Genomic DNA, 12,500 nt, shown 5'->3' with positions numbered 1-12,500 from the left:
CTCTCTCTCTCTCTCTCTCTCTCTCTCTCTCTCTCTCTCTCTCTCTCTCTCTCTCTCTCTCTCTCTCTCTCTCTCCTCTCTCTCCCCCTCTCTCTCTCTCTCCTCTCTCTTCCCTCTCTTCTCTCTCTCCTCTCTCTTCCCTCTCTTCTCTCTCTCCTCTCTCTTCCCTCTCTCCTCTCTCTCCTCTCTCTCCTCTCTTCCCTCCCTCCCTCCCATCTTTCTCTCTCCTCTGCCTCTTCTCCTTTACTTCCTCTTCTCTTTAAAATCACATCAAATGTTATTTGGCACATGCGTCGAATACAACAGGTGTAGACTTCTTACGAGCCCTTTCTCAACAATGCAGTTAAAAAGTCTGAAAATAACAAGGAGGCTACATACATGCTATATACAGGATACATACAGGCTCCATACAGGATATATACAGGCTCTATACAGGATATATACAGGCTCTATACAGGATATATACAGGCTCTATACAGGATATATACAGGCTCCATACAGGCTCTATACAGGCTACACACACGCTACATGCTGGCTACAACGAGGCTACATGCAGGCTACATGCAGGCTACAATGAGGCTACATGCAGGCTACAACGAGGCTACATGCAGGCTATTTGCAGGCTAATAACAAGGAGTAGTGGTATCGAGTCAGTGCACTGGTGTACGAGGTAGTTGGGGTGATTGATTCTCTTCTACCTCTTCTCCTATCTTCCCTCTGCTCTTTTCTCCTCCTCTTGCCTCTTCTCTCTCTTCTCTCTCCACCTCCCCAGGGAGACATTCTGTCCATTCCTGATCTTGAAAATGAATCATAGGGAACCCATTTACATTTACATTTTAGTCATTTAGCAGACGCTCTTATCCAGAGCGACTTACAGTTAGTGAATACATATTTTTTTTATACTGGCCCCCCGTGGGAATCGAACCCACAACCCTGGCGTTGCAAACGCCATGCTCTATCAACTGAGCTACATCCCTGCCGGCCATTCCCTCCCCTACCCTGGACGACGCTGGGCCAATTGTGCGCCGCCCATGAGTCTCCCCCCCTTCTCCCCCATCCTCCCCCCTTCTCCCCCATCCTCCCCCATGCTCCCCCATCCTCCTCCCTTCTCCCCATCCTCCCCCATCCTCCCCCCTTCTCCCCCCATCCTCCCCCCATGCTCCCCATCCTCCTCCCTTCTCCCCATCCTCCCCCCTTCTCCCCCCATCCTCCCCCTTCTCCCCCATCCTCCCCCTTTCTCCCCCCATCCTCCCCCCATCCTCCCCCTTCTCCCCCATCCTCCCCCCTCCTCCCCCTATCCTCCCCTTCTCCGCCATCCTCCCCCCTATTCTCCCCCCATCCTCCCCCCTTCTACACCGAGCCTCCCCTTCTCCTCCATCCTCCCCCTTCTCCCCCCATCCTCCCCATCCTTCCCCTTCTCCCCCATCCTCCCCCTTCTCCCCATCCTCCCCCATCCCCCACTTCTCCCCCCATCCTCCCCCCTTCTCCCCCATCCTCCCCCAACCTCCCCCCTTCTCCCCCATCCTCCCCCTTCTCCCCCTCTCTCCCTCTCTTCTCCCTCTCCCCATCTCTCTCCTCTTCTCACCTTATCTTTCTCTGTCTCCTCTTTCATCTCTCTCCCTTGTCTCCTTCTCTCTCCCTCGTTCCCTCCATCCATCTCTCCTTCTACTTCTCCTGTCCGAGGATCACACATGTTCCAGAGCTGTCTTAGATGTGTTGTATAGCAGGTGATAGTGCGGTAACACAGGCTGTTGCCACGGACCACTTTGTGAATTCAGCATGAAGATGACATACACCCTCATGCACCGCGTGATCTGTTTTTAATCAACCACTCTGCCTCGTTAGGCCTGCCTCTCTGATCCACCGGTGTGTGTGTGTGTGTGTGTGTGTGTGTGTGTGTGTGTGTGTGTGTGTGTGTGTGTGTGTGCACGTGTGTGTGCACGTGTGTGTACAATTTTTTCCTATTTTTAAGAAACCTTTACTGCAGTGTAGGAAAGGACAAAGAGTGCCATCTATGGGTCAGGGATTCAACCACATTCACTCACATACACACACGTACACACACACACACACACACATATGGCCAGACACACACACACTTGCTTAAGTGTCTGTCATTGCCATCAGCATAGTCTCTCTATGTTTTGTTCTATAACAGACAAAATATATGAAAAGATGACAAAGAGAGAGGGGAAGAGGATGTAGGAAAGGATGTAGAAGAGGATGTAGAAGAGGGAAGAGGATGTAGGAGAGGATGTAGGAGAGGATGAAGGAGAGGGAAGAGGATGGAGGAGAGGATGTAGGAGAGGATGAAGGAGAGGGAAGAGGATGGAGGAGAGGATGTAGGAGAGGATGAAGCAGGGGGAAGAGGATGGAGGATAGGGAAGAGGATGGAGGAGAGGATGGAGGAGAGGATGGAGGAGAGGATGCCCTCTTTTAACTATGCGTGTCTCCTTCTCTCTCTCTCTCTCTCTCTCTCTCTCTCTCTCTCTCTCTCTCTCTCTCTCTCTCTCTCTCTCTCTCTCTCTCTCTCTCAATTCAAAGGGCTTGATTGGCATGGGAAACATATGTTTACATTGCCAAAGCAAGTGAAATAAACAATAAACAAAATAAGATATATTGGTGGTATTTACAATGTTGTTTGTGCTCCACTGGTTGCCCTGTTCTCATGGCAATGGGCCACAAATCTTGTTGCTGTGATTGTACACTGCGGTATTTCGCCTAACAGATATGGGAGTTTATCAATGTTTGATTTGTTTTAAAATTATTTGTGGGTCTGTGTGATCTGTGGGATTAGGGTTAGAGAGAGAGAGTGTGTGTGTGTGTGTGTGTGTGTGTGAAAGGATTGAGATGTGCAGAATGAATCTATGCAGTTCATTGATCCTATCCTGGTGGTGAATACATGAACATATAACTCAGTGAGGATGGGACAGGTAGTGAGGATGGGACAGGTATTCAGGATGGGACAGATAGTGAGGATGGGACAGGGAGTGAGGATGGGACAGGTAATGAGGATGGGACAGGTAGTGAGGATGGGACAGGTATTCAGGATGGGACAGGTAGTGAGGATGGGACAGTTATTGAGGATGGGATAGGTATTCAGGATGGGACAGGTAGTGAGGATGGGACAGGTAGTGAGGATGGGACAGGTATTCAGGATGGGACAGGTAGTGAGGATGGGACAGGTATTCAGGATGGGACAGGTAGTGAAGATGGGACAGGTAGTGAGGATGGGACAGGTAGTGAGGATGGGACAGGTAGTGAGGATGGGACAGGTATTCAGGATGGGACAGGTAGTGAGGATGGGACAGGTAGTGAGGATGGGACAGGTATTCAGGATGGGACAGGTAGTGAGGATGGGACAGGTAGTGAGGATGGGACAGGTATTCAGGATGGGACAGGTAGTGAGGATGGGACAGGTAGTCAATACACACATAATGAGACATGCCTATAGTGGTCAACACATCCTTCGACCGCAAGCGACCGCACGTGACCATACTCCTACTGTGAACACAGAGCACCTGGTAGCACTTTCCAAACCCACACACTCCTTGGGTGAATGGACAATAATGGATAGCAATATGAATCAGCAACGCCCGTACCCTTCCCAAATCTGTAACACTGAAATGCTTCCCTTGTCTGTTTATTTCCTCTAAACTTCAATTCAGTTGTGAGAAAGTTACTTGGCAGGGACTTAAAAAGGAGGGAGTAGAGAGAGACAAAAATGAAGAGCTGACAAACTCAACCACCAGCACAATAAAACAACAGAACACAAAGGAGGGGAGAGAGAGACAGAGAGAGAGAGAGAGAGAGAGAGAGAGAGAGAGAGAGAGAGAGAGAGAGAGAGACAGAGAGAGAGAGAGAGAGAGAGAGAGAGAGAGAGAGAGAGAGACAGAGAGAGAGAGAGAGAGAGAGAGAGAGAGAGAGAGAGAGAGAGAGACAGAGAGAGAGAGACAGAGAGAGAGAGAGAGAGAGAGAGAGAGAGAGAGAGAGAGAGAGAGAGAGAGAGAGAGAGAGAGAGAGAGAGAGAGAGAGAGAGAGAGAGAGAGAGAGAGAGAGAGAGAGAGAGACAGAGAGAGAGAGACAAGAGAGAGAGAGAGAGAGAGAGAGAGAGAGAGAGAGAGAGAGAGAGAGAGAGCACAGAGAGAGAGAGGGAGAGAGAGAGAGAGAGAGAGAGAGATTTATTTTCATCTGTCACTTGCTTGCTGTGAGCTTGTGTCAAGACTCCCAAACAGAGACTGGTATCCTGTCTGCGGAGGGAGGGAGGGAGTTGAATGAGGGAGGGAAACTACAGCGAGGGAGGTAAAGAGAAAGAAAGTATGTCTGTTATTTTCTAATCTCTTCTAGGTTAGTACAATGTGTGCAATTTCTATCTGCCTGAAAATTAAATAACAAATACTTCTCCCCCCTCCTCCCCTCTCTCTCTGCCCCTGTCCTCCCCCTCTACTCCCTTCCCTCCAGCCATTAACCTGTTGGGTCTGACGTGGCACCTGCAGCCCTCTGAAGGCCCTGTGTTGAACAATGGTCTGAGTACTGCAGGTCTACCAGTCAACAGTGATGTGGCCACACTGCCCTCTGGAGGCAGAGGTGAGAACTACAACACTTTAGCATCCATAACACACCTGACTGCCCCGGCCCTGGCACAACTAGAACAAGGCTGTATTCTTCTTCTAGCATTGTAGTTCTATTGGGCATACATACATAGAGCAGAACACATTTCCCAGAATGCAAACATTCAATGTTTTAATGGTTTTGCTATGTGATTACTGCTTACTGACATTGTGATGATCCTCTCCTCCTCTCCTCTCCCATAGCGCCATGGCCAGGTTCTAACAGCAGTATAGACAGTGGGGATGTGGAGGTGGGCAGGAGGGTGAGTCAGGAGATTCCTCCAGGGGTGTTCTGGAGGTCTCTGCTTCACCTTGTCCAGCCACAGTTCCTCAAGTTCAACATCTCCCTGGGGAAAGATGCTCTGTTCGGGGTCTACATCCGCAAGGGCCTGCCCCCCTCACACGCACAGGTAGACTGTCATAACACACACTTAGACATACACAGGGCCTGTCCCCCTCACACACACAGGTGGACTGTCATAATACGCACCAGGGTTGGGGTCAATTCGAATTGAAGGCAGTCAATCTAGGAAGTGATTTGAATTTAAATTCTAAAATGGAAAAACTGAAATAAATAGCTTTGTTTATTAACAAGTCGTTGAAAATATATTTTTTTAGTTATTGAATTGGAATTTCAGTTTACTTCCTGAATTGACCCCAACCTGACTCACACACACAGGTACACACATAACACACACCAATACACACATAACACACACCAGTACACACACCAATACACACATAACACACACCAGTACACACATAACACACACCAATACACACATAACACACACCAGTACACACATAACACACACCAATACACACATAACACACACCAGTACACACATAACACACACCAATACACACATAACACACACCAATACACACATAACACACACCAATACACACGTAACACACACCAATACACACATAACACACACCAATACACACGTAACACACACCAATACACACGTAACACACACCAATACAGACATAACACACATATATGCACCACATACACAGTTACACAAAACTGGACTGCACACACACTTACAGTATACACACACTTATGGAATTGAAATGACTTCCTGGTTTGAGCTTCCTGAAAGTGTTATTGTCTCTCCTCCTGTAGTATGACTACATGGAGCGCTTGGACGGTAAAGAGAAGTGGAGTGTTGTTGAGTCTCCTAGAGAACGTCGCAGCATCCAGACTGTGGTTCTAAATGAAGCAGTGTTTGTTCAGTACCTGGACCCGGGAGCATGGCATCTAGCCTTCTACAACGACGGACGAGAAAGAGAGACCGTCTCCTTCAACACTGCTGTAATGGGTAAGAGAGAGAGAGGGGGGGAGGGAGAGAGGGAGAGGGAGAGGGAGAGGGAGAGGGAGAGGGGGGGACAGAGAGAGAAAGAGAGAGAGAGAGGGGGAGGGAGGGAGAGGGAGGGGGAGAGAGAGAAAGAGAGAGAGAGAGAGAGAGAGAGAGAGAGAGAGAGAGGGGAGGGAGGGAGGGGGAGAGAGGGGGACAGAGAGAGAAAGAGAGAGAGAGAGAGAGAGAGAGAGAGAGAGAGAGAGAGAGAGAGGAGAGGGGAGAGAGGGGGGACAGAGAGAGAGAGAGAGAGAGAGAGAGAGAGAGAGAGAGAGGGGGAGGGAGGAGGGAGGGAGGGAGGGAGGGAGGGAGGGAGGGAGGGAGGGAGGGAGGGAGGGAGGGAGGGAGGGAGGGAGGGAGGGAGGGAGGGAGGGTGAGAGATAGAGGGGAGAGAGAAAGATAGAGGGGGAGGGAGAGAGAAGTCTCCTTCAACACTGCTGTAATGGCTTAGGAGAGAGAAAGAGGGGAGAAAAGGAGAGGCGGCGGGAGAGAGAGGGGGGAGAGTATACATAACTTTCACCCCTCTCAAACGCAGCAGTTTAACTTTCACCCAATCCTACTCTCACGATTAGCCTGCCAGCTCCTGTGGAGAGAGTGGGAGATGGAGGGAAGGAGGAGGGGAGAGTAGGTTTGAGTTAGGTAAGGCATCATGCTGAGAGAGGGAAGTGGAGAGAGGGAGAGAGGTGGAGACAGAGAGAGGGAGAGAGGGAAGTGGAGAGAGGTGGAGACAGAGAGAAGGAGAGAGGGAAGTGGAGAGAGGTGGAGACAGAGAGAGGGAGAGAGGGAAGTGGAGAGAGTGAGAGGGATGGAAAGTGAGAGGGATGGAGAGAGAGAGGGATGGAGAGAGATAGAGGGATGGAGAGAGAGAGGGATGGAGAGAGAGAGGGATGGAGAGAGAGAGGGATGGAGAGAGAGAGGGATGGAGAGAGATAGAGGGATGGAGAGAGAGAGGGATGGAGAGAGAGAGGGATGGAGAGAGAGAGGGATGGAGAGAGATAGGGATGGAGAGAGAGAGGGATGGAGAGAGAGAGGGATGGAGAGAGATAGAGGGATGGAGAGAGAGAGGGATGGAGAGAGAGAGGGATGGAGAGAGAGAGGGATGGAGAGAGATAGGGATGGAGAGAGAGAGGGATGGAGAGAGAGAGGGATGGAGAGAGATAGAGGGATGGAGAGAGATAGAGGGATGGAGAGAGAGAGGGATGGAGAGAGATAGAGGGATGGAGAGAGAGAGGGATGGAGAGAGATAGAGGGATGGAGAGAGAGGGATGGAGAGAGAGAGGGATGGATGGAGAGAGAGAGGGATGGAGAGAGAGGGATGGAGAGAGAGAGGGATGGAGAGAGAGAGGGATGGAGAGAGAGAGGGATGGAGAGAGAGAGGGATGGAGAGAGAGAGGGATGGAGAGAGATAGAGGGATGGAGAGAGATAGAGGGATGGAGAGAGATAGAGGGATGGAGAGAGAGAGAGGGATGGAGAGAGAGAGGGATGGAGAGAGAGAGAGGGATGGAGAGAGAGAGGGATGGAGAGAGAGAGGGATGGAGAGAGAGAGGGATGGAGAGAGAGAGGGATGGAGAGAGAGAGGGATGGAGAGAGAGAGGGATGGAGAGAGATAGAGGGATGGAGAGAGAGGGATGGAGAGAGAGAGGGATGGAGAGAGAGAGGGATGGAGAGAGATAGAGGGATGGAGAGAGAGAGGGATGGAGAGAGAGAGGGATGGAGAGAGAGAGGGATGGAGAGAGAGAGGGATGGAGAGAGAGAGAGGGATGGAGAGAGAGAGAGGGATGGAGAGAGAGAGAGGGATGGAGAGAGAGAGGGGATGGAGAGAGAGAGGGATGGAGAGAGAGAGGGATGGAGAGAGAGAGGGATGGAGAGAGAGAGGGATGGAGAGAGAGAGGATGGAGAGAGAGAGGGATGGAGAGAGAGAGGGATGGAGAGAGAGAGAGGGATGGAGAGAGAGAGGGATGGAGAGAGAGAGGGATGGAGAGAGAGAGGGATGGAGAGAGAGAGGGATGGAGAGAGAGAGGGATGGAGAGAGAGAGAGGGATGGAGAGAGAGAGGGATGGAGAGAGAGGGATGGAGAGAGAGAGGGAGGGAGAGAGAGAGAGGATGGAGAGAGAGAGGGATGGAGAGAGAGAGGGATGGAGAGAGAGAGGGATGGAGAGAGATAGAGGGATGGAGAGAGAGAGGGATGGAGAGAGATAGAGGGATGGAGAGAGAGAGGATGGAGAGAGATAGAGGGATGGAGAGAGAGAGGGATGGAGAGAGAGAGGGATGGAGAGAGAGGATGGATGAGAGAGAGAGAGAGGGATGGAGAGAGAGAGGGATGGAGAGAGAGAGAGGGATGGAGAGAGAGAGGGATGGAGAGAGATAGAGGGATGGAGAGAGAGAGGGATGGAGAGAGAGAGGGATGGAGAGAGAGAGGGATGGAGAGAGAGAGGGATGGAGAGAGATAGAGGGATGGAGAGAGAGAGGGATGGAGAGAGAGAGGGATGGAGAGAGAGAGGGATGGAGAGAGAGAGGGATGGAGAGAGAGAGAGAGAGAGGGATGGAGAGAGAGAGAGGGATGGAGAGAGAAGAGGGATGGAGAGAGAGAGAGGGATGGAGAGAGAGAGGGATGGAGAGAGAGAGGGATGGAGAGAGAGAGGGATGGAGAGAGAGGAGAGAGAGAGAGGGATGGAGAGAGAGAGGGATGGAGAGAGATAGAGGGATGGAGAGAGAGAGGGATGGAGAGAGAGAGGGATGGAGAGAGAGAGGGATGGAGAGAGAGAGGATGGAGAGAGAGGGATGGAGAGAGAGAGGGATGGAGAGAGATAGAGGGATGGAGAGAGAGAGGGATGGAGAGAGAGAGAGGGATGGAGAGAGAGAGGGATGGAGAGAGAGAGGGATGGAGAGAGAGAGGGATGGAGAGAGAGAGGGATGGAGAGAGAGAGGGATGGAGAGAGAGAGGGATGGAGAGATAGAGGGATGGAGAGAGATAGAGGGATGGAGAGAGAGAGGGATGGAGAGAGATAGAGGGATGGAGAGAGAGAGGGATGGAGAGAGAGAGGGATGGAGATAGAGAGGGATGGAGAGAGAGAGGGATGGAGAGAGAGAGAGATGGAGAGAGAGAGAGTGAAAACCTCCAAACACCCTCAGTGTCCTTGTCCAAACCTGTTCTCCTCACACAAGCCACTGAGACATGGGTAGAGTGCTGAAAACACACACACAACCGAAACACACACACAGCAAAGGTAGAATGTGGAGAGGAACACAGGTACTTGAATAAATTATTGATGACCCTGGGGATCAGACCAAAGGATAAACAAACAGAAGAGAGGGAGGAGTGGAGAATTCGAAAGAGGGAGGAGAGGAGAGAAGGAGGAGAGGAGAGAGGGAGAGGAGGAGAGCGGATAGAGGGAGAGGAGGAGTGCAGGCGAGGGAAGATGAGGAAAAGAAAAGAGAGTGAATGAGGGGGAGAGGAGAAACAGAAGAGAGAGAAGTGTCAAGACAGATGGAAGAAGGGTAAGAGCAGAGAGAGAGAGAAGCAGGGGAATAACTGGTGAAGCCGTGAAACATGATTTAGACAGACGGATGGATGGATGGATTGTATTTCCTGTAAGAGGAACAGTGGACGGTTGATGTATTTTCTGTAACAATATAAAATATGAACAATAAGAATATAGAGAGAAAAAAATGAATTTTCGTGTTGTTGAACTAAAGACTAGAGGCTTGAGTTTGACACCCTTCTCTCAATCGCTCTGTCTTTCCCCCTTATCGAAGCTATCTCCTTCTCGCTCTCCCTCTTTCTCTTTCTCTCTCTCTCTGTCTCTCTCTCTCTCTCTTCTCCCATTGCAGACTCTGTACAGGAGTGTCCTCGTAACTGTCATGGCAACGGAGAGTGTGTGTCTGGTGTGTGTCACTGCTTCCCTGGGTTCCATGGCATGGACTGCTCCAAAGGTAGACACACAGACAGACAGACAGAGAGACAGACAGACAGACACACACACAGACAGACAGACAGACACAGACAGACAGACACAGAGACACACAGACAGGCAGGCAGACAGACAGACAGACAGAGAGACAGACAGACAGACACACACACAGACAGACAGACAGACACAGACAGACAGACACAGAGACACACAGACAGGCAGGCAGACAGACAGACAGACAGACAGACAGACAGACAGACAGACAGACAGACAGACAGACAGACAGACAGACAGACAGACAGACAGACAGATAGATAGATAGATAGATAGATAGATAGATAGATAGATAGATAGATAGATAGATAGATAGATAGACCGACAGACTGACAGACCGACCGACCGACCGACAGACAGACAGACAGACACAGGCAGACAGGCAGACAGGCAGACAGGCAGACAGACAGACAGACAGACAGACAGACAGACAGACAGACAGATAGACCGACAGACAGACATACAGACAGACAGACAGACAGACAGACAGACAGACAGACAGACAGACAGACAGACACATACACTCACACAAACACACGGACATACACTCGTTTATAGACAGTAATGTGATACATGACGGTTTAAAGCCAACATGAATCTTAGTTCACCTGGGGAAGAAGACTGTTCACTGATTAATAGTTTAGTTACCTCTCTGTATAATTACTCTACATGTCACTACTGCTCTCTCTCTCTCTACCACTCACACATACACACACGCACACAAGCATGCACACACACCCTCATGACCCTCAGACATACTGTTATTTAGTCTAATGACCCTCAGACATACTGTTATTTACTCTGCTGTGACCCTCAGACATACTGTCATTTAATGTCTCTCTCTCTCTCTCTCTCTCTCTCTCTCTCTCTCTCTCTCTCTCTCTCTCTCTCTCTCTCTCTCTCTCTCTCTCTCTCTCTCTCTCTCTCTCTCTCTCTCTCTCTCTCCCTCTCTCCAGAGGCGTGTCCAGTGCTGTGTAGTGGTAATGGTCAGTATGATAAGGGATTCTGTGTCTGCTACAGTGGATGGAAGGGAGCAGAGTGTGCCGTCCCCACCACCCACTGTATTGACCCTCTCTGTAGTGGACATGGGACCTGCACTGGCGGGACCTGTGTCTGCTCCCTGGGATACAAGGGAGACAACTGTGCCAAAGGTGAGGGGAGGCAGTGTGTGTTTGGGGGTGGGTGGGTTGGTGGATGTGTGTTTGAGGAGGGGTATTGGATGTGTGTAAGTTGACTATGCAAACAATTTGGGATTTTCAACACAATGTTTCTATAGTGTGTGTAAGTGAGTGTGATGGAATGGAAGATGTATAGTGTGTAGCTAAGTGCTCCAGACACACACACACAGACACACACAGACACACACACACACACACACACACACACACACACACAGCAGTTATCAGCAGCCTCCCAGTCCCAGCTCATCATAGCGTCCTCCGCCTCCCCAGTGGTCCTGTTGTGTTTCTCTAGATACAGATGAGAGTGGAGGAGCAGCCAGGTACATCACACGTCTGATTAAGGGACTAAATCTGTTCTATTGATAATGTTAAGACAGATCAGCCTGCTAGACGTTAAGAGAGAGAGAGAGAGAGAGAGAGAGAGAGAGAGACAGAGAGAGAGAGACAGAGAGAGAGAGACAGAGAGAGAGAGACAGAGAGAGAGAGAGACAGAGACAGACAGAGACAGAGACAGAGAGAGACAGAGACAGAGAGAGAGAGAGACAGAGAGAGAGACAGAGAGAGAGAGAGGTGACAGATAAGCAGAGCCACAGAGGAGGGCAGAGAACAGGGTCAGCATTTTCCTCCAGTCTTCATTTTACCCCTCCTTTTCCCCTCTCTGTTTCCTATCCCCCCCTCTGTCTCTCTCTTAAATGTGATATTCATCACGCCCGAGTCACTCAAACAATTTACCTGAAGTGGAGTTGACACATAAATCTATATGTGTGACCCTCCATTTCTGCCTCGCCAACAGAATGGAGCGCCCAGAGAGCAGCGTGTGAAAACGAGTGTGGAGGGAAGTTTTAGACAGGTGGAGAGAGGGAGGGGTGGGGGAGGAGGGGAGAGAGTGGGTAGTCACCAAGGGAAAAGGGGGATTGGAGGAGAGAGGGAGAGAGGGAGAGGTAAAGGAGTGGGAAGAGAGTGGGGGGAGGGGGTGGCGGTCGAACAGGAGGAGTTAGGGGGATTGGGGGAATGAGAGGAGGAGGAGGGGAGTGGGGGCTTACAGTTTGTCAGGAGGGGGTAATTTGTCAAATTGGTTTTCACTCACTGTTCATACTCATATCTGCCTGTCAGCCAGCCTGCCAATGTCAGCTTCTCCCCAGTGCATTAACACACACACATATGCACACAAACACACACTCACACACACACACACACACACACACACACACACAGATATAGGGAAGGTTATATGTGAGGAAGCGTAGCCTTCTGAGTGAAAAGTATTGACTTATTAAATGCCTGTGAAAGGCTGTGTGAAGAGAATTACTAAAGTGTATCACGTGATGCTATAGAAATCACAAATGAAGGAAACACAAAGCTAGTATTTCTCAGTATTT

At 50.3% G+C, this 12,500-nt stretch overlaps 1 protein-coding gene across 1 annotated transcript in view; it reads left to right on the top strand.

Annotated features, from left to right (window-relative positions):
- LOC121586116 (teneurin-2) overlaps window positions 1-12,500 on the top strand; it is a 130,486-nt gene that overhangs the window by 37,461 nt on the left and 80,525 nt on the right. The window contains exons 5-9 of the mRNA XM_045225505.1: window positions 4,462-4,587; window positions 4,815-5,020; window positions 5,743-5,938; window positions 9,807-9,908; window positions 10,897-11,091. Coding sequence (XP_045081440.1) covers window positions 4,462-4,587; window positions 4,815-5,020; window positions 5,743-5,938; window positions 9,807-9,908; window positions 10,897-11,091 — 825 coding nt within the window. The remainder of the gene's footprint in view (window positions 1-4,461; window positions 4,588-4,814; window positions 5,021-5,742; window positions 5,939-9,806; window positions 9,909-10,896; window positions 11,092-12,500) is intronic.

The sequence above is a fragment of the Coregonus clupeaformis genome, chromosome 2, assembly GCF_020615455.1.
Source record: "Coregonus clupeaformis isolate EN_2021a chromosome 2, ASM2061545v1, whole genome shotgun sequence".
NCBI lineage: Eukaryota > Metazoa > Chordata > Actinopteri > Salmoniformes > Salmonidae > Coregonus > Coregonus clupeaformis.
The sequence above is the reverse complement of the archived record's forward strand: the minus strand, read 5'-3'. Positions and strand labels throughout refer to the sequence as shown.